Source organism: Cyprinus carpio, chromosome B22, assembly GCF_018340385.1.
Source record: "Cyprinus carpio isolate SPL01 chromosome B22, ASM1834038v1, whole genome shotgun sequence".
Lineage (NCBI taxonomy): Eukaryota > Metazoa > Chordata > Actinopteri > Cypriniformes > Cyprinidae > Cyprinus > Cyprinus carpio.
The window spans coordinates 20,013,392-20,038,391 of record NC_056618.1 but is presented as its reverse complement, the minus strand read 5'-3'; the positions used below and the strand labels follow the sequence as shown (position 1 = coordinate 20,038,391).

At 35.2% G+C, this 25,000-nt stretch overlaps 3 protein-coding genes across 10 annotated transcripts in view; all 3 read left to right on the top strand.

Annotated features, from left to right (window-relative positions):
• Nucleotides 1–24,301, top strand: part of LOC109046910 (glutaminase kidney isoform, mitochondrial) — a 24,401-nt gene extending 100 nt beyond the window's left edge. The window contains exons 1-18 of one of the 5 annotated variants that reach the window (XM_042748589.1): nt 1–232; nt 7,730–7,820; nt 7,989–8,107; nt 10,608–10,737; nt 10,830–10,909; nt 11,054–11,217; nt 13,016–13,074; nt 14,546–14,578; nt 14,669–14,727; nt 15,660–15,726; nt 15,815–15,865; nt 16,638–16,814; nt 16,925–17,056; nt 17,154–17,246; nt 20,763–20,824; nt 20,935–21,011; nt 21,169–21,232; nt 22,300–24,301. The exon at nt 1–232 is cut by the window's left edge and continues 92 nt beyond it. In XM_042748589.1, coding sequence (XP_042604523.1) covers nt 57–232; nt 7,730–7,820; nt 7,989–8,107; nt 10,608–10,737; nt 10,830–10,909; nt 11,054–11,217; nt 13,016–13,074; nt 14,546–14,578; nt 14,669–14,727; nt 15,660–15,726; nt 15,815–15,865; nt 16,638–16,814; nt 16,925–17,056; nt 17,154–17,246; nt 20,763–20,824; nt 20,935–21,011; nt 21,169–21,232; nt 22,300–22,453 — 1,788 coding nt within the window. In that variant the 5' untranslated portion in view covers nt 1–56 and the 3' untranslated portion in view covers nt 22,454–24,301. Of the gene's footprint in view, nt 233–7,723; nt 7,821–7,988; nt 8,108–10,607; nt 10,738–10,829; nt 10,910–11,053; nt 11,218–13,015; nt 13,075–13,149; nt 13,832–14,545; nt 14,579–14,668; nt 14,728–15,659; nt 15,727–15,814; nt 15,866–16,637; nt 16,815–16,924; nt 17,057–17,153; nt 17,247–18,002; nt 18,234–18,408; nt 18,556–20,762; nt 20,825–20,934; nt 21,012–21,168; nt 21,233–22,299 lie in introns of those variants that run through there. The other 4 variants (XM_042748588.1, XR_006157754.1, XR_006157753.1 and 1 more) reach the window with 4 other exon arrangements.
• The window catches only part of LOC109082837 (glutamic acid-rich protein-like), an 848,403-nt gene that overhangs the window by 208,659 nt on the left and 614,744 nt on the right, over nt 1–25,000 (top strand). The gene's annotated exons all lie outside the window — the stretch shown is intronic.
• Nucleotides 1–25,000, top strand: part of ahr2 (aryl hydrocarbon receptor 2) — a 223,353-nt gene that overhangs the window by 145,969 nt on the left and 52,384 nt on the right. The gene's annotated exons all lie outside the window — the stretch shown is intronic.

The window sequence follows — 25,000 nt, the reverse complement described above, 5'->3', positions numbered from 1 at the left end:
GTAATATTACCAGCATTATTGTCGGAAGTCACTCTGTTTAGCCTGTCGGGTTTGAAATGTTACAATTTAGGTTCTCGAGGGCGTTAAAGGAGTTTTGCAAACCCAATCTAACGCGCCTTTGGAAAGCTAGTAAGGTTACAGATAATAACGTTACAGCCGCCACCGCCGCCGGAGGATGCGCTTCTTCATATAGACGCTCCCTGTGCACGCAGACAGATGCGGCCAACGAGAAGTAAGTTGAGATGAAAACCAGGTCTAAAGCTCAGTGACCAGTGCGAGGGGTTGACAGAACCTGTCCAATTTTGATATCAGGTTTGGTTTCACTTTAAAACTGGATGGATTTTGTCCATTCATTCATTCTTTCATTCATTCTAATGGGGCCCCCACATTCCCTGCAAATGATTCCCAGGTCTAGTCCAAGATGATAGATGTGAAGGATCTCTGTTGTGTATTTAGAGCTTTAGATCTTGTAGATTTACTGTAACGTTAAGGCTGTCAAGATGTTCAGGACAGGGTGCACAAAGAGAAGGAGCTTGCACAATGAATGGGGTCCAAATTCCCAGGGGCCTCTCTGATGTCCTCTGTGAATAATCGGAAGGGTTGGGCTTTTAAATATATATTTGAAGCACTTATTAATTGAAACAGTGCATTTCTCGGTATGAATGAGAGTAATTGACATGTGGAATGATCTAGAATCTGTCTGTATTTTACCAAAATATTTGAGAGGAGACCAAATGTCAAGAATCAGTGCTTGATCATCATCTATTAAAACTTTATTTGCATAAATTATTGGTAGACTGAATAAAATCAGCTTATGATGATAATCTTGCAAGCTTGCAGCTTTTAGAAATGTAATATTTTACAATATTTTAGATTAAATTGTAAATATGTTTACTTCAAGCAATGCTTTTCATCCTATTTTGTCATCATTAATTATTATTATTGTATTAGAATACTATAATTATGATATTTTAATATTTTAAATATTTTAAATTGTAACATTTTTACAATATATTATTTTTAATTATTATAAACACACACACACATATAATGTAATTTGAGTAGTCATCCTTGGTTTATATTTACTGTTTAAAAAAAAAAAAAAAAAACTAATCAATATGAAATCACTCAGTCTGTGTCAGGCTCAGAATCTCTTTGGAACATGGTAAATCGTTCAGGTTCAGATGAGGTTATTGAGTTTTAAAGCTTCTATACGGCCAGATCAGCCACTTCCTCTTCCTGTAACAATGGCATTCAAAGCTCGGAAGTGTTGAAACCGGGGTTTCCTCAGAAAACGTTTCCTCTAAATCTTCTGCTCTCTGGTTGACCTTTGAGTTTGCACTGAATGTGTCAGAGTGGCATGTGCTGTCCTTTTAGTATGCACTGCTTTCATTCACTCAGAAGGCGTGAGTGTTTGTCCTTGGAGAGACAGATTGACCTTTCTCTCCATCTGTCTGTCAGTGACTTGTGAAGGTCAGGGCTCAGCTTATTGGAACATCTGTAAGTTTACGTCTAGGGAACGTTGTCATTGTTCTTTATAGTGTGTATGAGCCAAAATGTAGTGGGCTGCCCTGTCTGCTACACCTTTTAAGACCGTGAGTGATGAATTTGAAACACTCTACACAGGCAACAACTATTTGTCATACAATTGGCATGCAGGAGAATTGATTTTAGTGGAGTTTGCTGGTTGTGTGTTGCTAAGCTAACAGCTTAATACTGAAATGAGCAAATGGCACAGAATTTGCACGATTTGCAGTTGATTTCAGGAGAGTTTGCTATTAGCAAGGTGCTAGGCTAACATTAGTATTTAAAAAAACAAGTGACAGGAGATACAATTTGCAATTGATTTGAGTTTGGTGTTAGTATGTTGCTAAGCTTACATCATAAAATACAAATATAGAAGTAGTACCCAAGATACGATTTGCAATTGATTAAAACAGATGTTGCCAATAGCATGTTGCTAAGCTAATGTCATAATACGCAATAAGGAAGTAGGAGATACGATCTGAATTCAGTACAATTGTAATAGTTAGCTTAGTTTACTAAGCTAACATCAATCCAATCCAAAAGTAGTAGCCCAGAAATATGATTTGCAATTGATTTCAAGAGAGTTTACTGTTAGCGTGTTGCTAAGCTAACATAATTTTTTTTTGCTAAGCTAACATAATACACAAATAATGAAGTAGCACACAGAAGATACGATTTACAATTGATTTGAGTAAAGTTTGCTTTTAGCATGTTGCTAAGCTAACATTGTAATACGCGTAATACCCAATTAAGAAAGTAGCACAGGAGATATTTACAATTGAATTTAGTAAAGTTTGCTGTTAGCATGTTGCTAAGCTAACATTGTAATACGTGTAATACCCAATTAAGAAAGTAGCACAGGAGATATTTACAATTGAATTTAGTAAAGTTTGCTGTTAGCATGTTGCTAAGCTAACATTGTAATACGCGTAATACCCAATTAAGAAAGTAGCACAGGAGATATTTACAATTGAATTTAGTAAAGTTTGCTGTTAGCATGTTGCTAAGCTAACATTGTAATACGCGTAATACCCAATTAAGAAAGTAGCACAGGAGATATTTACAATTGAATTTAGTAAAGTTTGCTGTTAGCATGTTGCTAAGCTAACATTGTAATATGCGTAATACGCAATTAAGAAAGTAGCACAGGAGATATTTACAATTTAATTTAGTAAAGTTTGCTGTTAGCATGTCGCTAAGCTAACATTGTAATACGCAATTAAGAAAGTAGCACAGGAGATATTTACAATTGAATTTAGTAAAGTTTGCTGTTAGCATGTTGCTAAGCTAACATTGTAATATGCGTAATACGCAATTAAAGAAAGTAGCACAGGAGATATTTACAATTTAATTTAGTAAAGTTTGCTGTTAGCATGTCGCTAAGCTAACATTGTAATACGCAATTAAGAAAGTAGCACAGGAGATATTTACAATTGATTTTAGTAAAGTTTGTTGTTAGCATGTTGCTAAGCTAACATTGTAATACATGTAATATGCAATTAAGAAAGTAGCACAGGAGATATTTACAATTGAATTTAGTAAAGTTTTCTGCTAGCGTGTCGCTAAGCTAACATTGTAATACGCGTAATACGCAATTAAGAAAGTAGCACAGGAGATATTTACAATTGATTTGAGTAAAGTTTGCTGTTAGCGTGTTTTGCTAAGCCAAGAATATGTAAATATTGAGTAAAATAGTAGGCTATGTTTTAATTAGGTTAAACTTTTTTTATAACTAAAAAGTACTGTAATGAAGTATTAGTATTTTATACTGTATATATGTCGTCCAGCATCTTGTATGGATTTTTCCACGGAGCTGTTGTAGTGCATTCTGCGAACGGCAATTCCACATTAAAGTAAGCCAAATTAAGTGTCTTAGAAGGTAGCATGATTATTTTTAGAACAGTTTTTTCAGGATCACACATATGGTGCCTAACATTTTGCCTGTGTTGTCAGCACACTAGGATTTGTAACACGCCTTAGTAGTCATTAGAGACTGACATAAGCTGGTTGTCAGTGGCAACCCCACATTCGGCCAGATGCTGAATTAATTTTGTGAAGTCAGCCCTTCTTTTTTTAGCCCAGCTGATTGTTTCATTGATTGAACACACCAATAGTTTATTTGCAAACCCGATATTCTTTTAATCTCTTTCTCTACACATCACGCTTTCGCTTTTATTGTGTTCATAAGCATCATATAATGCTCTCAGGCATGTTTGCAGGGCCTCGTTCTTATTCTCTACACTGTAATTTGAGGTGTCAGGTTTCTGAGGCACATCTGCTCTGTCCTGAGGGAGTTTACCCAGCATGTGGCCTCTTGGTGTCTTCGTTTTTACACCAGACAAAGCTGGTGTTATTCAGATATATTTGCACCAGAGGTAATTGGTGTTATGACTTTGATTTTTCACCTGGCGGACGATAAACAGGGCGAAAAAAAAAACCTTGTTTACATTAAATCTCCATAACACTCTTGCAACCAATCAGAGAAGCTTAGCATTATATGGGTGAGTTTTTTTGTTTGTTTTGTTTTTTTACATTGATCACCGATAAATTATGGATCCAAAATTTCACTCAAACAAATTCAGACGGATTTCAAACGGAATCTACAAAATTGGGAGTTTCGCTTAATGTGTAAATCATGTTTCCCATGCAGATTTCGCTTGTCCGAGTTCGCCATGTTAACCAACAAAAAACTAATTCCACTGCACTTGTATAGTAGAAAAGACTTAGCTAACAAACCTAGCTTACAAAAAGAGTACAAAAAATAAATAAAAACTTCTGGAGGACCATTCACACCAATGACAAACTGTAATGATAACTAAAACTAGCTTAATGATCACTGTAATTTTATGGGAATACGGAAGTCAACATCACAATTATAGCCATAACGGCACAGAGAAACAATATCGTTAGAATCACTTTCAGAAGGATTCTTTCTAGTGGATGAACAATAAAAACTTGACAGCCAATCAGAATCCACCCAACTTGCGCATGTAAAGTGGCAGACAACAAATCTGCAGTGCACGATTATAATAAACAGAACATTATCGCTGGATGGTGTGGATACTAATATAATTATTGAAATCGCTATATTTATTGTTCGTGTTAACAGGCCTTCATATCGGTTTCCAAATGATAATTCAAAAACATGCCTTTTTAGATCGATAATGTGAACAATTTATGTAATTTTTATAGTAAACAACATTTTTTAAACTAAAATAAATGTGAATTTTTCTTAGTTTAGTGGGTTTTATTGGTTTTAACGCAAACCCTATGAACATTAAAGGGAGTGTAAAATGAATCACCTCAGACTCGCTGACATCCGAGGTTTATCTGACATGATGGCGCCAGCTGACACGTGAGTCCACCATACCATAGTAATACCATAGTACTTTTCAGTTTTTGGCAGCTGGTTGATTTTCTGGTGTTTTATTCGCTGCAGGCCAAAATATGTTGTAGTGAATCTATGAGCATGCGAATATCAGCTGTTTTTCGGTTGTTTGACCAATTCTCGGTGAGGCGGAAGAGGATAATGAAGATATTGTTACAGAATCATTTCACTTCCAGGTGTTCACACACACAGCTGTCCCCGCAAGGACATTTAGACATGGTCTGCGGATCTTCTGGAGGCATTTTCAGATATTTTATTTCCCTACATTGTCTCTTTCTTTCTTTTTTTACCTTTGCTTTCACACAAACACACTCTTTTATAAATATTCTCTGTACCATTCAATACAATGGTAACACCACAGGACTTTTTTATTGAGAATCTAGCAATTGTGTTTACAAAAAGTGATTTTTATTTCAGCACAGAGACTGATATGTATTTATTTACTGGTTGCTTATGGACTAAAAACTTTGGATTTCAGCCTTGATGTGAAATTTACCTCATATGTTGAAATGTATGTTAGATGTTGACAATGCGGCTTAATGATGGTGACAGAACAATAGCTTTAGCTTTTTTAAGTACAATAATTTACCATTTTCAAATAGAAATAGAAGTTATGCCATGAAAAATGGTGACTTATTTAAAATTATAAAATTTACTGAAAGTGTTTAGCCTATGCATTTTAGAAGCAACCCAGTGAGGATGCTAATCAAGCTAATCCTGTTTTGTTTTTTTTAGCAACTTTTCTCATCTCATATAACTCATCCCATCACTAAAACAAATAAACAGTGTTTTTATTTAGCCGTGTCATCAAGTGGATTATTTCCAGTGTGTTGTGTGTAAAAATAGCGGCGTCAGAAAGTACGTGTGGCGCAGTGCATTAGCGAGGATCAGAACTGAGACTTTGCTAGGAAGTGAAGGCTTAACTCTCCGTCAGTTTGGGACGGGAGGGGTTATGTGTCCCAGTTTAATGCCTTTCCAGGTCAGACAGCCTGCCTCAGAGCGCTGGCTATGTTTGTACAAAATAGTGTGTGTCTGATAGCGTTTTATCAATAGTCTGGAGTGTTGGGGGTAACACATCACAAGTTACGTAATCAGATGACTTTTTTGCAAGTAACTATTAAAGTAACACATTACTTTTAAATTTACAACAAAATAGCTTTTTTTGTTACTTTTTTTGTTTTTAGTTACTTTTTCAAATAAGTGACACAAATTACTTTGACAGCTGTCCTGTCCACATGTTGAGGGAAACTGGGAGTGAGGTGCAGAGGTACTTCCTTAAGGCTGAGACTTATTAATTTCACTTTTGGTGTGAAAAGGACTTTATAGTTGCCAAATATAAGCTTTGGTGTTTTTTTTTTTTTTTTTTTTGTATTAAAAACAAATAAGCAAGCCCAGCCCAGGTGACAAAAAGTAACACAAAAGTAATGTAATGCATTACATTCCAATAATAGTAACTAAGTAATGCAATTAGTTACTTTTTATGGAGTATTTTAACACAATATTGTAATGCATTACTTTTAAAAGTAATTTTCCTCAATACTAATCTGGACTATGTACTGAAATCGCCCAAAATTTGAAAGGTTTGAGATGTTTTTTTGTTGTTGTAGTATCATTAAAAAAATATATATATATAATTTGATTTGCATTTTGTGGGTCTGTCATTAACTAACCTTTTATCTCTATTTTAATTCAATCAAGGTCAGTTTGTTTTTAGAACTTTGTTTTAGAACATATGCATTCATGTGTATTTTTCTGGGCTTATATGTTTATTTATTTTGCCAGTGTTTTATATGTCTTGATGTCTCATTCATTTCTGTTTTTTTCCCTCTCTCTCATTTGGTTGTCTACGCACTTTACATTTGTTGTGTAAGTATCTGGTTCCTTTTTATTTGGTGTCTTTCTTCCAATTATTTCTTACAAAACGCTTTGCTTGGTTTTCCCAGCTGAAGAACATTCCCATTCCGTGTTCTAGAACCACATGTATCATCCTGAAATGACATCACAAAGCCTTGGTGACCATTGTTTCAACCCACAATGGGTTTAAGAACAATATTTTTCCACCAACTTAAATAACGTCCAAAATTCTTCAGTTCATTTCTGGATAGATTGTGGTCAGAATATAAACCAGTGTTCTTTTTCGAGGCCTTATATGGGATTGTGTAGCTGTCCCAGAATGCAATCCATTGTTGGGACATCTGAATCTGCAGTAGGAAGTTTTATTCCCAAAAGCTTTAATTAGATCCTGCTTAACATATTTACATTTTGCAAACCTGAATTATGTTAAATAACCACCTTTTCTAACAGACTAACTAAAAAATGGATCTCAGATGATCTCACAATGCCAGTCAATGGTAAATTTTTTTTGCATTTTTCTTAAATTTTCCGCACAAATATGCGTATGTATATGCGTTATAGCTAGCTAATAATCAGTTTAACTAATTCTAAATCTAAACAACTTGCAAGTAGCAAGATTCTCCTCAAATTGTTGATCTTCCTTGACAGTGTAAAAATTGAGAAAACTGACTGTAGGAAAAAAAAATGTTTATGCTAATGGCACCCCTAGTGGCAGACTTTGAGAATACGTTTTTGACAAATGAAATTGGTTTTATTAAAAAAAAAAAAAAAACATCTTTGTTATCCATTGTGAAACCTACTGACTGGCATAATGAGATTAATTCTGAAATTAAAATGACATGAAATCTCAGTACGACCTCTCCTGCTGCTTATAAACACTTTTCCTTGAATAAATCATCTATTTTTGTTTTCTGCCTGCTTACTGGATTCTCTGTGTATCTGTTCACGTCACAGGAGAAGGAAGGCAGGCATTTTGCCCAGCCTGGAAGATCTGCTGTTTTACACCATTGCAGAAGGCCAGGAGAAAATTCCAGCTCACAAATTTACCACGGTAAAACCACACCCCAGCTGGCCAAGGAGAACAAGGCCATTGCTACCATATCTCATATATCTTGGTTTATAGACCAGATAGTTGTGTCTAAGTTGTGTGAGTTCATTGGGTTTTAAACAAAACGCAAGATTTGTTGTAAATTTAGGCTAAATGTTTTTCCTTTTTCAGGCGCTGAAAGCCACAGGTCTGCGTACCGGAGACCCCCGTCTTAAGGAGTGTATGGAGATGTTAAAGGTCACCCTGAAGACCACATCAGATGGTGCTCTGGATCGACATCTCTTCAAAAAGTAAATATATGTGCTATATTAAACTTAACCCTGTTTACTTAAAGATCGAAATGAAAACCGACTTACAGTTTTTAGTTTAATAAGAATATATTGGCTGTAGTGTCCATTTAAAATATTTATCCTTCAAACTGAAGCTGCAGTGTAATATTCAGGTGTTAAAATCCCATAGCTGTTATTAATTGTTTAGGTTTTTTATTTTTGCTTGTAAAACTATATTAAAAATTGGATTAAGGCATTTACATTTGATTGTAAATGTTTTGTTATTAGTTTTGTTATTAGTGTTAACCATAAAAGAAAAACATTTAATTTGAGCAAAATATTAGTTTTATCAACTACATAAACAATATAACCAATTAAATATATATATATTATATATATATACAAAACAAAAAAAATATATATATCTCTAATGAGGAGACAATATATATACAGGTCCTTCTCAAAAAATTAGCATATTGTGATAAAAGTTCATTATTTTCCATAATGTAATGATAAAATTAAACTTTCATATATTTTAGATTCATTGCACACCAACTGAAATATTTCAGGTCTTTTATTGTTTTAATACTGATGATTTTGGCATACAGCTCATGAAAACCCAAAATTCCTATCTCAAAAAATTAGCATATCATGAAAAGGTTTCTCTAAACGAGCTATTAACCTTATCATCTGAATCAACTAATTAACTCTAAACACCTGCAAAAGATTCCTGAGGCTTTTAAAAACTCCCAGCCTGGTTCATTACTAAAAAAAACCGCAATCATGGGTAAGACTGCCGACCCTGACTGCTGTCCAGAAGGCCATCATTGACACCCTCAAACGAGAGGGTAAGACACAGAAAGAAATTTCTGAACGAATAGGCTGTTCCCAGAGTGCTGTATCAAGGCACCTCAGTGGGAAGTCTGTGGGAAGGAAAAAGTGTGGCAAAAAAAACGCTGCACAACGAGAAGAGGTGACCGGACCCTGAGGAAGATCGTGGAGAAGGACCGATTCCAGACCTTGGGGGCCTGCGGAAGCAGTGGACTGAGTCTGGAGTAGAAACATCCAGAGCCACCGTGCACAGGCGTGTGCTTTTGAACAGAAAACAGTAGAAGCGCCTGCACCTGGGCTACAGAGAAGCAGCACTGGACTGTTGCTCAGTGGTCCAAAGTACTTTTTTCGGATGAAAGGAAATTTTGCATGTCATTCGGAAATCAAGGTGCCAGAGTCTGGAGGGAAGACTGGGGAGAAGGAAATGCCAAAATGCCCGAAGTCCAGTGTCAAGTACCCACAGTCAGTGATGGTCTGGGGTGCCATGTCAGCTGCTGGTGTTGGTCCACTGTGTTTTATCAAGGGCAGGGTCAATGCAGCTAGCTATCAGGAGATTTTGGAGCACTTCATGCTTCCATCTGCTGAAAAGCTTTATGGAGGTGAAGATTTCGTTTTTCAGCACGACCTGGCACCTGCTCACAGTGCCAAAACCACTGGGAATGGTTTACTGACCATGGTATTACTGTGCTCAATTTGGCCTGCCAACTCTCCTGACCTGAACCCCATAGAGAATCTGTTGGATATTGTGAAGAGAAAGTTGAGAGACGCAAGACCCAACACTCTGGATGAGCTTAAGGCCGCTATCGAAGCATCCTGGGCCTCCATAACACCTCAGCAGTGCCACAGGCTGATTGCCTCCATGCCACACCACATTTGAAGCAGTCATTTATGCAAAAGGATTCCCGACCAAGTATTGAGTGCATAACTGAACATAATTATTTGAAGGTTGACTTTTTTTGTATTAAAAACACTTTTCTTTTATTGGTCGGATGAAATATGCTAATTTTTTGAGATAGGAATTTTGGGTTTTCATGAGCTGTATGCCAAAATCATCAGTATTAAAACAATAAAAAGACCTGAAATATTTCAGTTGGTGTGCAATGAATCTAAAATATATGAACGGTTTAATTTTTATCATTACATTATGGAAAATAATGAACTTTCATCACAATATGCTAATTTTTTGAGAAGGACCTGTATGAACTTTCATCACAATATGCTAATTTTTTGAGAAGGACCTGTATACTGCCATATAGATATTATATATATATATATATATATTCAAACTTGGTGACAACAAAACTAAATCAAATCTAATTGAAAATATTAACAAAAACTATAATAGTACTGTTTATCAATTATTCTAAGATAATACTGCCTCATACAACTCCAATACTGTAAGTTAGTTTTTTTTTTTTCTTTATTGTTAATTTTTCCTGAAGCATTTTGTAGAATGACCTGTGGTTCTATTGTAGTTATGACAATTTTGTATTCGGTATTTAATCTTGAAAGCAAGATGTGAAATAGTTTATCACAGTCAAAAAATTCAGCTTTTTCTTCTGTTTCTGTTTATCTTTCTAAAATGTTTTTTTTTTTAACGTTTGTGTTAATGTCAGTTTGAATTTGCATGGACGTACTGTACTGATGATAATGCAAATAAATCATGATCTTCACTTTTCTCTTTCTTCAGGTGTGTGCAAAGCAATATCGTGTTGCTAACGCAGGCTTTCCGGAAAAAGTTTGTTATTCCCGACTTTCAGTCATTTACCTCTCACATCGATCAGATTTATGAGAGCGCTAAATCACTGTCGGGTGGCCAGGTACGCTTATAATCCAACGCAGTGTAAATTTCTGATGCTATTTGTTTACAGATTGTTTTACTCTGTGTTTTGTCACGTTTTTATTGTAATAGGTGGCAGATTACATTCCACAGCTAGCGAAATTTAGCCCTAATCTCTGGGCCGTTGCTCTGTGCACTGTAGATGGCCAGCGGTGAGATTTCTGTCTTTAGTACAGTTGCTACATTGTTTTGATTTTGCTTGATTTTTAATACTTTCTGGTAAACATAATTTAATTTATCAAACATTTATGCTGAGCTCTGTCGAAAATCTAAACTTGACATTTTGCGTATTACAGATACACTGCGGGTGACACGAAAGTTCCATTTTGTCTGCAGTCATGTGTGAAACCTTTAAAGTACGCAGTTGCTGTTCACGATCACGGCACTGAATACGTGCACCGCTTTATAGGGAAGGAACCCAGCGGTCTTCGTTTTAACAAACTCTTTCTTGACGAGGATGGTAAGGATTTCTAAGATGAATGTTACCGAAACATTTTGCTTGAAGAAATAGCTAGAATTAAAATATTGATGAAGAAATTAAAGGGATACTCCATCCCAAAATGAAAATGTTGTCATTAATCACTTACCCCCATGTCGTTCCAAACCTGTAAAAGCTTCGTTCGTCTTCGGAACACAATTTAAGATATTTTGGGTGAAAACCAGAAGGCTTGAGACTGTCCCATAGACTGCCAAGTAAAATACACTGTCAAGTTACATAAAAGGTATGAAAGTCATCGTCAGAATACTCCATCTCCATCTGCCATCAGACGTGCAATCTGGGTCATACGAAGTGACGGGAACACTTTTTGTAAGCAAAACATTCTTGCATGTCTGATGGCAGATGGAGTATTTTGACGATGACTTTCATACCTTTTATGGACCTTGACAGTGTATTTTACTTGGCAGTCTATGGGACAGTCACAGGCCTCCCGGTTTTCATCAAAAATATCTTAAATCGTGTTCTGAGGACGAACAAAGCTTTTACGGGTTTGGAACGACATGGGGGTAAATGATTAATGACAAAATTTTCATTTTGGGGTGGAGTATCCCTTTAAATAGTTTTTTGCATCATCACTGAGCGGCAACCTCCCACTCTCTTTCATGAAGCCAATAAGGAAGTGACTAAAACTGCAATTCATCGACTGGCCGCTTGAGGCTGGCTGCAAAAGGGAGTCAGTCCCATAGACTCCCCATGTTAAAATTATCCAGGAGAGTTGCGCGGTGACGTGCTGCCAAGATGGCGACGGCCCGCTCTGCACACTTTGAGCTTCAAAAACTTATATCGTATTACAGTATAAGAATCTAAAAAGAAATAAAAATAATGAGAATCGCAGAAAACCTCAAAGTAAACTGTCTGGATGAGATTTTAGGGTGACGACTCATCCTCAGGCCACCCAAGATGTAGATATGTTTGTTTTGATCATTGGAACAGATTTTGAGCAATGTAGCATTACATCACTTGCTCACCAATTAATATTCTACAGTGAATGGGTACCGTCAGAATTAGAGTCCAAACAGTTGATAAATACAATAGAATAATCCCCAAGGAATCCACACAACTCCAATCTATCAATTAACATCTTGTGAAGTGAAAATCTTCATGTTTGTATTAAACAAATCTATCATGAAGGTGTTTTTAAATTTAAACTGTCGCATCCGGACAAAATATGAGTCCATGATCCATAATAATGCTTCCCTACAGTGAAAAACTGCATCTCCTGTTGTCCTCTTGCATCAAAATCCACTGACATGTTTGCTTAGAACTGTTTTGGACGTATAACATAATTTTTTTGAACTGTTCATATGTGCATATTTCTCTCTTGATTCAGACTACATGACTTTTTCACTGGAAAAAAGCAGTATTATTAACAGAGGACTCATATTTTAGCCAAAAGCAAAGGTTGAAGTTAAAAAACTTTTAGCTTTGATGGATTTGTTTCTTACAAACACAGCTTTGGCTTCACAAGATGTTAATTGATGGACTTGAGTCGTGTGGATTATTCGTGGATTATTGTAAAGTTTTAATCAGTTATTTGGACTCTCATTCTGACGGCACCCATTCACTGCAATGGGTCAATTTTTGATCAAGTGATTTAATGCTAAATTGATCTAAATCTAAAAATGAATGCTTCTACACCTTGGGTGGCCTGAGGATGTGTGAATTTTTTTGTGTGAACTATTCTTTTAACGTTCCCAAAAATAAGCTTCATTCACTCTAAGTCATCTTCATTTATTAATTCATTCATCTATTTTTCCAGATAAACCTCACAATCCCATGGTAAACGCTGGCGCCATAGTTTGCACCTCCCTCCTCAAGGTAAATCACATTTCTCATCTTTACATCCTTCTACTTTTTAATAAAATGGGGGGCCCAAGACTGCGTTAGCTATGCTTCCTGTATTTTTTCCTAATTTGATAACCTAAAAGTGCCTTGCCGAATGTTTATCTTGATGTGTTTGTGGGCGTTTGACGTGACAACGGATCAAAGGGACGAATGGATTTAATCGGATTACTTTGCATCTCTCATCAGATTAAGGTTATGAATAATCACGCTGAAAGGATTATATTGAAGAGCGAGATGGGGGAAGATAAGGGGAAAAGAGCAAACAGATGCGAGAGAGAACAAATGATGGTCAGGAATTTGAAAGGGCAGTGTGATAGAATAATAAACACTTGAGGAATAAATTGGGAGAGATGAGAGGAAGACATTGAAAATGCAGACAGAATTGCATAATATCATCTTTTTGAAATAAAGCCACAATCTGACGTTAGCATCCTTGCTAACACCTACATTAGACATGCAGGGCTTTGTTTACCCGTTTAACACTATTATGAACAATATTGCAAACATGTATAAGCATATGTTTATAACTTTTTTTGTCATTTACGAATTTGTGATGACAGTTTGTGACGTTAAAGGTAAATCCTCTGCATGATACGCATCTTTTTCAGGCCTGTCGGGGTGGAAATGTGTAATGTCTGTGTGAAGGCTTTTTGTGGTTTTATTGTTGTTGCGTATTTTACAGCATTAGGAGTGTGGGAAATTTTGACCCTCCAACAGGTCAAAGACGTTGGTAATTTCCCTTTCATTTATTTGTTTTTCCTCATTGAACAAATTTCAAACCAAGCTAATGCTAAGCTACATTAGCGCACATCTGACAAATCCATTGCTTTGACAGAAAATCAAATGTAATTCTGTTTAATTTCTTCAGAATTGAGCTTTATTTGTGTTTTGTGCTTTTTAACTTAAAAATTCTTGTATTTAGTAAGATGCGATACTTTCTTTGTTTGCGTAAATAAACATTTCTTCAATGTGGAAAAAAGTTAAGAGCCTCAAATCAATGCATTACATGAGTTTCTTTAGAAATCTACTAAAACAAACTTATAGACAACACACAGTTCAAATTACTTGACAATTTATTGCTTTCTAATCTTTTAGTTTTGTCTGATTTTTCCACACCCCTTTAACAACTTACATTTGTGATTCCACAGCAATAATAGCACTTACTTGGACACAAACACTGTTTGCATTTATTTCTTTCAGCGATGTTACTCAAATCTAGTGAGCTAGAATCCTTTTTTCCATTCTTCATTTGAAATGCCTCTCAAGCTGTAGAGAAATGATTTTACTAATTAATAGAATCTCTGTCTATAATGTCTATGTATAAATATCTTGGTAGTTTCCTTTAACCTGAATGGCTATGCCTTGAGAAGTTTGTGTGTAACTCTACAAAACATTAAATTTTTTATGATATACCGCATTCATGCAGTTTGTTTTTGACTTTCAGCAAGGTGTAAGCACTGCTGAGAAGTTTGACTATGTAAGTATAATAGTACAGTGTAATTCTTTTTAGATTCTTACTGTTAATCATGTTGAGAGCTGCGGAATTCAATGAAGTGTTTTGTTTTAGGTGATGAACTTTATGAAGAAGTTGGCAGGAAATGAATATGTTGGTTTCAGCAATGCTACGTAAGTGAGGCCAATAGCAGTGAAATTTCTGATATTTCTGGTCAGTGATAAACAACTGAAACACTGTAAAAATAGAAGAAATGAAAGTACAAATATCTAATAGTAGTGCTAATATTCAACTAAACATTTCAAAATTGAAAATATAAAAATAATCAGATGTTAAATAAAACTATCAATATTAAAGGGATACTCCATCCCAAAATGAAAATGTTGTCATTATTCACTTAACCCCATGTCGTTCCAAACCCTTAAAAGCGCAGTTCGTCTTTAGAACACAATTTAAGATATTTTGGATGAAAACCAGGAGGCTTGAGACTGTCCCATAGATTGCCAAGTAAATAGCAGTGTCAAGGTCCATAAAAGGTATGAAAGTCATCGTCAGAATACTCCATCTGCCATCAGACGTGCAATCTGGGTTATACGAAGTGATGGGAATGCTTTTTGTAAGCGAAGAAAACACAAATAATGACTTTATTCAACAATTCCTTTGTCAACAGTCTCAACAACATTATTTGTTTTCTTCGCTTACAAAAAGTGTTCCCGTTGCTTCATATAACCCAGATTGCACGTCTGATGGCAGATGAAAGTATTCTGACAATGACTTTCATACCTTTTATGGACCTTGACACTGTTATTTACTTGCCAGTTTATGGAATAGTCACAGGCCTCCCGTTTTTCATCCAAAATATCTTAAATTGTGTTCTAAAGATGAAACAGATCTTTTATGGGTTTGGAACGACATGGGGGGTAGGTGATTAATGACAAAAAGTTTAAAACACAATCAACTAAAAAGTTTATTGGAGTATGTTAAAAAATTACTTAACATTTCTTTATAATTGTTTATGAAATTTACCAGCAATATATTTGTGAAAATGTAAGAAAATTGAGTTTAAGTTCATGCTGTAAGTACAGTACTTTCTCGTTGTTGGTAGGTTTCAGTCAGAGAGACTGTCAGGTGACAGAAACTTTGCCATTGGTTATTACTTGAAGGAAAAGAAGGTATGTGTTTAAACATTTTATAACAATAAGATATCATTGAAAATTCACTAAAAATATTATTTTGTAAAAATTCTCCCCGTACTTGCAGTGTTTCCCAGAGGGTACAGATATGATCTCCATCCTGGACCTTTACTTCCAGGTTAGTATGAGTTAAACAGCATTTTTCGTACACAGTTTGGATAAGAGTGTTGAATATGTGTATAGCTGCCAGTAGACGTAGGCTTCCAGCAATTAAGAAATATTATTAAAAAAAATTTATCAACAAGATTTTGCAGCATTACATCACTTGCTCATCAATGGATCCTCTGCAGTAAATGGGTGCCGTCACAATGAGAGTCCAAAAATCTGATAAAAACATCACACAAAGTAATCCACACCACTCCAGTCCATCAATTAACATCTTCTGAAGTATAAAGTTGTATGTTTGTAATAAACTAATCCATAATTAACACGTTTTTAACTACCATCTAAAATACGAGTCCTCTATCCATAATATTTCTTTCTCCAGTGAAAAAGTTGTTTCTTCTAAATCAGGAGAGAAATATGCAAAGATCAAGCACTGTTTACAGGTCTAAACAGTTATAAACAATTACGTTGGTGGATTTTGATGTGAGAGGACAACTTTTTCACTGGAGGAAGCACTGGTATTTTAGCATTTTAATTGATGAACTGGAGTGGTGTGGATTACTGTGGTGTTTTTATCAGCTGTTTGGACTCTCATTCTGACGGCACCCATTCGCTGCAGAGGATGCATTGGTGAGCAAGTGATTCAAGAACTGCATCACAGGTGGCCTGAGGGTGAATACATTTTATGCATATTAAAATTTTTGGATCAGTTATTCCTTCAAGCATTAATATTTATTAATATATGAGTAAATATGATTAAATATGTTTTTGTTTTGTTTGTTTAGCTGTGCTCCATTGAGGTAACCTGCGAAAGTGCCAGTGTGATGGCAGCCACCCTGGCGAACGGTGGCTTCTGTCCAATCACGGGCGAGCGTGTGCTGAACCCCGAGGCTGTACGAAACACTCTGAGTCTCATGCACTCCTGCGGCATGTACGACTTTTCTGGGCAGTTCGCCTTCCATGTGAGTCTCTCACATACACACCTGGGGAAATGTCTGATGGTTTTACTTTCAAATGTAAGACAGCCATTTTCACAATCTGCCACAAACTTAGATCGTGCATTGTATTGTAGGTTGGTCTCCCGGCTAAATCAGGTGTTTCCGGAGGCATCCTGCTGGTGGTGCCCAATGTGATGGGCATTATGTGTTGGTCTCCTCCTCTTGACAAACTGGGCAACAGCGTGCGAGGAATCCAGTTTTGCACGGTACTAAATCTATATAGGCTAATCTCAGCTAATAATCTGTTACAATCGTGTCTCTCTCTCGCTCGCATTTATTTTAAGTTTTCTTTTTTTCTTTTAGGATCTGGTCCAGCTCTGTAATTTCCACAACTATGATAATTTACGCCACTTTGCCAAGAAACTGGATCCACGCCGAGAGGGCGGAGACCAGCGGGTGAGTGACAGATCTGTCCTTCCAACCACAAACAGCATACAGCTGATGCAACTAGGGGTGGGCAATAACCCGTTGTAAATTTCCAAATATTGCTGTACAAAATAAATATTAACTGTACATACATAGGGACAATAGGATGTTTGATAAAAAAAATGTGTCATCGTCAGTATGTAATTGACCTTTTGCTATATATATATATATATATATATATGTGTATACACACACACACACACACACACACACAATATATTATACAGTAGTGGTAGCCACTGTATATCCCACCTCTAGATGCAACTAATGTTAATAATCTTGACATATTATGAGTGTGTGCAGATGTATTAATTAATGTGAACTGTCAAAACCAAATTATGCTAACTGCCCTGCAATCTTAATCTATATTATTGAACATTACACTTCTCTTAGCAATTGCATATTTCTTTTCCTCTCTATTGTCTGCCCTCTGCTGGAGGACCAGCGTACTCTCTGCTTTTAAACTCCTCTACTATCCATGTGCCTTAATTTATGATGCTAAATATTTTACTGCTTGACTTACACCTGATAATATAATACAGCCTAAATATGTCTGTCTTCACTTGAAAATAACTCCTTAGATATGCTGTTCTGATTGACTGGCTTGCTTAAATGTCCGCCGTTTCCTTGTTTTCCTCTTTCTCTGCCATCCATACTAATCCAAGCAGGAAATTCCAAGATGATATATCTGATAATCTATCTATGTCCGTATTGGTTGAACCGCAGCAACAGCAGCAGCAGAATCTCGAACCGCTGGACTATACAAGCCTTCAGAAGGAACTAGCGCTCAATGACAAAGTGTGGAAAAAAGTCTGTCCTTCCGAAACAGACGAGGACAGTTCAACCACAGTAGTCTATAGGATGGAAAGCATGGTGGAAAGAAACTAGAAGAGGCGACGGCGCAACCCAACCTTCCCTCCATGTTTTGTCAGCCCATCATCCAATCACTTTCTTTAGATTTTGGAGAGCATAGTATGGAAAGACTTGTTGAGGGGACGGCGCAACCCATTGCCCTAATCAAATTATGCCTTTTGTTTTTAAGCTTGAGCCTGAAACCTTTTTAGTGCTTCAGGTGTGTTGATTTGCGTGTTTGGATCGATCGCCAGGAGCAGGGTTGGGCACCCCTTTTTAGATAATCAGTCTTTGGGATTGAAGAGGTTGTTATGTTTTGTTTTTAGAACTGTTTTTTGTTTTAGTTGTTTTTGGTTTGGATCTGTGTTTTGTTTTTTTGACTTGTTTTAGTTGGTTTTGTGCTTTGTTTGTTTGTTTTCATTTTAGTTGGATTTGGTTTTGGGCTTTTTTGTTTTAGTTGGTTTTGGTTTGTTGTTGTAGCTTTATTTTGTTTTTTTTTGTTGTTTTTTGTTTTGTTTTTTTTTTATTTTTTTTTTTTTGTTGTTGTTTTATTTTGTTTTAGGTGGGTTTGGTTGTTTTTTTGTTTGTTTAGTTTTAGTTTTTTTTTTTTTTTTTTTTTTTTTTTTTTTTTTTTTTTTTTTTTGTTATTTTAGTTTTTTGGTTTGGTTTTGTTGGTTCTGTTTATGTTTTGTTTTATTTTTAGTTTGTGTAGGTTTTATTGGTTTTTATACTATAAAACAAGCCAAAGACCATTAAACCTCGCGTGCAATTTGTTTACTTTAAAATTAAAGGAATCTGTGAGGCCCAAACAATGCAATATGATATCAGTATCTGGGTAATGATACAGTAATACTGTGATTCTTTGTTTATTGTATTTTTATTAAAAACTGTAAAACAAATTGAGAGAAGAAGGTCATATATTTACTGTTTCCCCCACTGTTAAAATGAGCAAAATGAGTAGATTATTTATAGGCTAAACGTCTGAACCAGCCAGACACAGCAGCATTGAGTTTTGATCTTGATGACTTCTTAAAGTTTTGTCATTTTTGTTTGATGCTGCTAGCTCCACAAAAATAGCATGCCTTTAAACCAGCCTTAAAAAAGAAAACTGTTGCATAACCATCAAATGCCTTCATTAAGAACTGGGCCCGTATTCACAAAACATCTTAAGGCTAAAAAGTAGCTCTGATTTAGGAGAAAATCTTAAAAACAAAGGCCATGAGTATTTCAAAAAGCATTTTAGCACTAAAATAAAAACTAGCTCCTAAATCTGTGAAACATTAGGAGTAGTGAAGAGCACTCCTAAGTCACTAAAACTAAAATCACAAACTATCCTTCCTGCTGAAAAAATAAAAACAATACAAACCATCACAGAAATTCTAATGGTTTTCACTACAAATACCTAGTGACAAATACATGTGATTCTAAACCTTTATGAGTTGACATGAGGGTGAGTAAATGATGACAGAATTTTCATTTTTGGGTGAACTATCCCTTTAAGACTTCTCTCTATTCCTTAGTAAAAGTTTGTCTCAGCACAACAGCTTTGTGAATAGGTTTTAAGAGAAAACTCTTAGCTAAAAACTTTTACTGCTATTTAGGAGAACTCTTAGTGGTAAGATAAAATGTTTTGTGAATACGGGCCCTGGTCTTTACAGTTTATTTTTTATTTGTACATAATTAAACTATTATTTTTCATTGACCCCCTTTTTTCCTAATGTGATGTCTAAATGTTTGTAGAATGTTTGCGTGTTCTGTTAACTTATTTCAGTCAGTATTGGAGTTCAAGTAAAGAAAAAAAAGTAAATGTATTTGAAAGAAACAATCAAAATTTGTGTAACTCTTAGACTGGGTTCAGTCTGGCATCCATAATGTTATATATATTATCATGTGTAAATCATAAAAGGAAGGAATTTAGACATTGTATTACAAACTAACGCAACCGAGTGATTAACGCTAACCAGAGCAGAACTGTTCGACTGTGATTGTGTGATTAGGAGTTTCACAACCCACACTTTATCTTGTGCTCACATCAGCTACATCTGTGACTCAGTTTTCACTTGAACTAAATATTTACTGTAGGTTTTTCATTGTACTATCAGTCTATCATTTATCATTTCTGAAACTGTGCATCTTGAAATTACTGAATTACAAGTTACTTTCCATTGAGAAATGTTTTAAACTTGCTATCATTTAAACTGACTACTTGATGTTTTATTTATTTTTTTTTTTTTTCAGTATTATCATTGACTTTATGAAATGTGACAGTGTGAAATATGCACAACTCTTTAAAAACCATTTGTTTGTGCCAATAAGATTATCTTCTTTAAACTAGTAGACTTTGTTTTTATTTTTTTTTCACATTGTGGTTTAATAAATGATTGATAAACAAATTTATTTTAACGGAGTGTGCATTTTGTTTCTTTATCCCAGTTTTGAAAACATTGTAACTGTTGTTTAAGTATGTGTTAGTTTCGTTTAACTGTCATTTTGTTTTACAAGTCATTTTTTGCAGAGCCCAAATGCGACCCAACAGGCTTTGGGATCTTCTAGCGATTTGTGCAAAGTTCGCAACGATATGATGTCATCGTGATGGTTTAATGCACCACAAACAAGTCCTCTGTTTTCTTCCAGGTCAAGTCAGTTATCAACCTGCTGTTTGCGGCCTACACAGGAGACGTGTCAGCTCTGAGAAGGTACGGCTCCACCAATAAATCATGTTTTTTTTTGCATTTCTGAACACAATTTGTGCAATTTAAATTTTGAGTTAATTACTTGACTTCGTGTATGTTTGCACTTTGCGTAGGTTTGCGCTATCGTCAATGGATATGGAGCAGAGAGATTATGACTCTCGGACGGCCCTTCATGTAGCTGCTGCTGAAGGTGAAGTGCCAGGAGCTCCTCAAACTCTGCAACTGTTGATATTATCATGTACTTCAACCCCCAGACCTCTGACTTGCTGTTTTTTTCCTCTGCCTGACCTCATTTTCTGTCTGTGCTGATTGGAAGTCTTGCTAATGTGCACTTTTGTGGGTTTCAGGTCACACTGAGGTTGTGCGTTTTCTCCTAGAGGCTTGTAAGGTGAACCCAGTGCCCAGAGACAGGTATGAATGTGAAATACTACAACACAGATCCTATTTTGTTACATAACTGTTAAAAATGTCTGTATGTGAAAGGTAGGTCTCAAAATAAGGCAAGACTGTTGCAAAACTGCAATATTATAGTATTTTCTCAAAGTTGTATTCAAGAAATTGTCTCTGAGACATCTTGATTTGTTTATTGTAAGCCGTTTTGATTATATTTTCATACATATTTTCATATAGCTGAATGCATTTGTGTCAATTCATTGTGCTTAACTATCCATTTATTTATCAAATAGATAAATTACTATAAAACAGAACAAATCTCAAATAGAACACTTTCTCCAATTCAGAAAGACATATAGTTGTGGATAGTATAATACTGTGAATGTTCTTTTTGCTTTTAACACTATCACAGTGGTTGCAGTTAATCATTTTTAATTTATTTGTATTTTTACTTTAATGCTGAAGTTGTATTAGTTTTATCAATTTAATTTATAATTCTATTATAATATATATTTTTAATTTCTATAAAGTGAATATTAAAAAAAAAAAAATCAAAAATTGCTATAAAATTAAAGCCATATATCTAAATCAGTTATGTTTCAAATTTGAAGTTGATATTAAAAATAAATAAATATTGAGGTTCCTATGAGAATTTGTTCAGGCATTTTACCAAAAATAGCCACCGGGTTACTCCCAAACTCCATTGAATGCTTTTTTTTTTTGTCATTTTCTGTCACAAATGTATATATTTCTCTCTCAATTTAACTTATATCACTTAAGAACCACCAAATATGGAATCTTGAGAATCAGACCTTTCCAACGATATGTATTTAGTCAAAATGATAAAAAGTTTAAAAGCAGAAGCTTGTATTTTAAGCTTCATAAATTGAGTAAAAAAATGTTTTTTAGTTGATCTATTAAGTTTAATGTTATGAATCATATATTTTTAATGTTTGTGGTGTATGTTTACCCCATCGACTTCCATTTGAGTTAGTTTTATTTTAATTTTTCACACAAAGAAATGACTAATAAACAGCACACAACATATGTTGTTCCTTTAAACTTGCCATTTAATCCCTGTACAGGTGGGGTAACACTCCCATGGACGAGGCCATTCATTTCGGCCATCATGACGTCGTAACGATCCTGCAGGACTATCACAATGCTTACAGCCCTAAGGAGACCACTGCCGACAGTGACAAGGAGACGGCTGAGAAGAATCTGGACGGGATGCTGTAGAGATGATCTGATGCATTAAAACACCAGGATTTTCCCAGTGAGTCTGTGTCTGAGGTACGCATTTGAGAAGAAACCATGCAAAACACAAAAAAAGCCTTTAGGCCCCTTTACCTTGTTGTGGTGTTTATGTGTATGATGTGTAAGTTCTGTTAACATTGTAATTTTGTTTAAACTTATCGGTGGAATGTAGCCTCATAAAGGTCTTTAGCTGTATTTAGCTGTATCTTCACATAAACATACAGTATGAATAGAATATACTCATTACTTCTAAATGGTTCATGTACATTCATGTATGTTTGAGAACCTTCATAGATGCCTAATAATGTCAGATATTTAAGAATATCTAGGAAAAGGCAGCTTGACTGGAGAGGGTAGCATTGGGAGGCATGTGTCATTCTGATATATATTTTTTACACTTTTTCTTTATCCTCTACTTTAGTCTTAACATGTAGAACAATAGTTGTTATTTATGCCTTTTAATTGTGGATCTTGTGAATATGTTCCAAATATGACACTGTTCTTTGATTGTCAAAAAAAAAGAAGCACTTTTTAATTTTTTTGCACAAATGTAATTTTTTTTTCTTTCATTTGTATTATTTATTTGTTTTTTTTAAATATCTTTCTTAATTAATTTAAAGTAACACTTTACATTAAGTTTTTAAAAATAAGTTTTACAATTACAGTTAACATTAGTTAATTTAGGTATCATGCTAATAATTAACAAAATTTATTAATCTAGGCAATTAAAAAAATATACTCTTGTTCATTGTTAATTCATATTGGTTTAAGGTAGTTTGTACTGTAGTATCTTTAGAAAATTAGTATCTGTAGAAATTAAAAAAATAACCAAGATTAATAAATGATGTAAAAGTATTATTGTTTGTTAATTCATGATTCACATCTACCTGATGTTAACTAACTGAAACTTATTGTGAAGTGTTACTGAAATTACTTTTAAGCACTAGAAGGACCCTTTTCGATTTTCCCTGTATTTGATATCTATGTGCTTAATGTCAACGAATGAAACTTATTGTAAAGTCTTACCAGAATTACTTCAAAGCACTAGAAGGACTATTTTCCACCTGCCCATTCATTATACTACAAGAAGTTCCTGTATTTGATACCTTTATACTTTACAATACGCTTTGTTCATGGTAACGAATTGAAACTTATTGTAAAGTGTGTCCAAAATTACTTTAAAGCACTAGAAGGACAATTTTTATACCTGACTCTTCAATGTACTACAGGAATTTCCTGTATTTGATAGCCATCTAACTAATGTTAACAAATTGAAACTTATTGTAAAGTGTTACATACTTTACAATTACTTTAAAGCACCAAGAGCACCCATTCATTGTGCTACAGGAATTTCCTGTATTTGATAGCCATCTAATGTTAACAAATTGAAACTTACTGTAAAGTGTTAGCACCCATTCACTGTACTACAGGAATTCCTTGTATTTGATACCTTTATGCTTACCTAATGTTAACTGAAACTTATTGTATGCTGTCACCGTAATTACTTTTAAGCACTAGAAGGACCATTTTCCTACCTGCCGGTTCATTGTACTACAGGAATTCCCTGTATGTTGGTACCTTTATAATTTACAGTTGTTAACATTAGTGAAGTGTCACCAAAATTACTTTAAGGCACTAGAAGGACCATTTTTTTCTGGACTTTTATTGTACTACAGGAATTCCCTGTATTTGATACTTATCTGCTTAAAGGGGTTATATGATGCGATTTCAAGTTTTCCTTTCTCTTTGGAGTGTTACAAGCTGTTCGTGAATAGATAAGATCCCTAAAGTTGCAAAGACTAAAGTCTCAAAACGCCCCGTTTAAACATGCCCCCACATGTCTATGTCACTGAGTGGGAAGATTTGCATAACACCACCCAAATGTTTACACAAAGAAAGAAGGCAACTTTTATTCTTGCTGTAGTATTGTTGCCGCCATTTCGTGGAGACGCTGTGTGTTTTGTTTGTGAAAGCAAAACTACTTTGTTTGGTCTTCCAAAAGAGGACACAACTAGAAATCAGTGGTTAAGTTGTATTTACAACACTGTTCCAGAACAGTTCAGCCCAAATATTCAGATGTGTGCAGCGCATTTTACAGAGGACTGTTTCCTGAACCTAGGAGAGTAGCCTACAATGGCGTCTACACAAAAAGGCTGTTTCTATAAAGTGGGGCAATTCCAACTTTGCAAGGACAGTCTGGCGCTTCTGACTCACAGTCTGTAAGTACGTTTTCATATTTAAAAGAATTTGCCACACTGACGATTCAAACGCGAGTTTTGAGCAGTGTAGAGTAGCGCTTGTTGTTTGTCGTTTCTCCGATCACAACATGGTTTTATGTTTACGCGACCCGATATGCAACGCATAAAAAGACAGTATAAGTCATTATAATGAGTAATTATGGATGCAACAAATGCCATTTGTAATGGGTTTTATTGGTTTTGTGTCGTCGCGCCGGGACACACAGCATCACACTATGTTATGGAGCGTAACATTTCCGTCACACGCTTGAGCCATTTAGCCAATCACAAC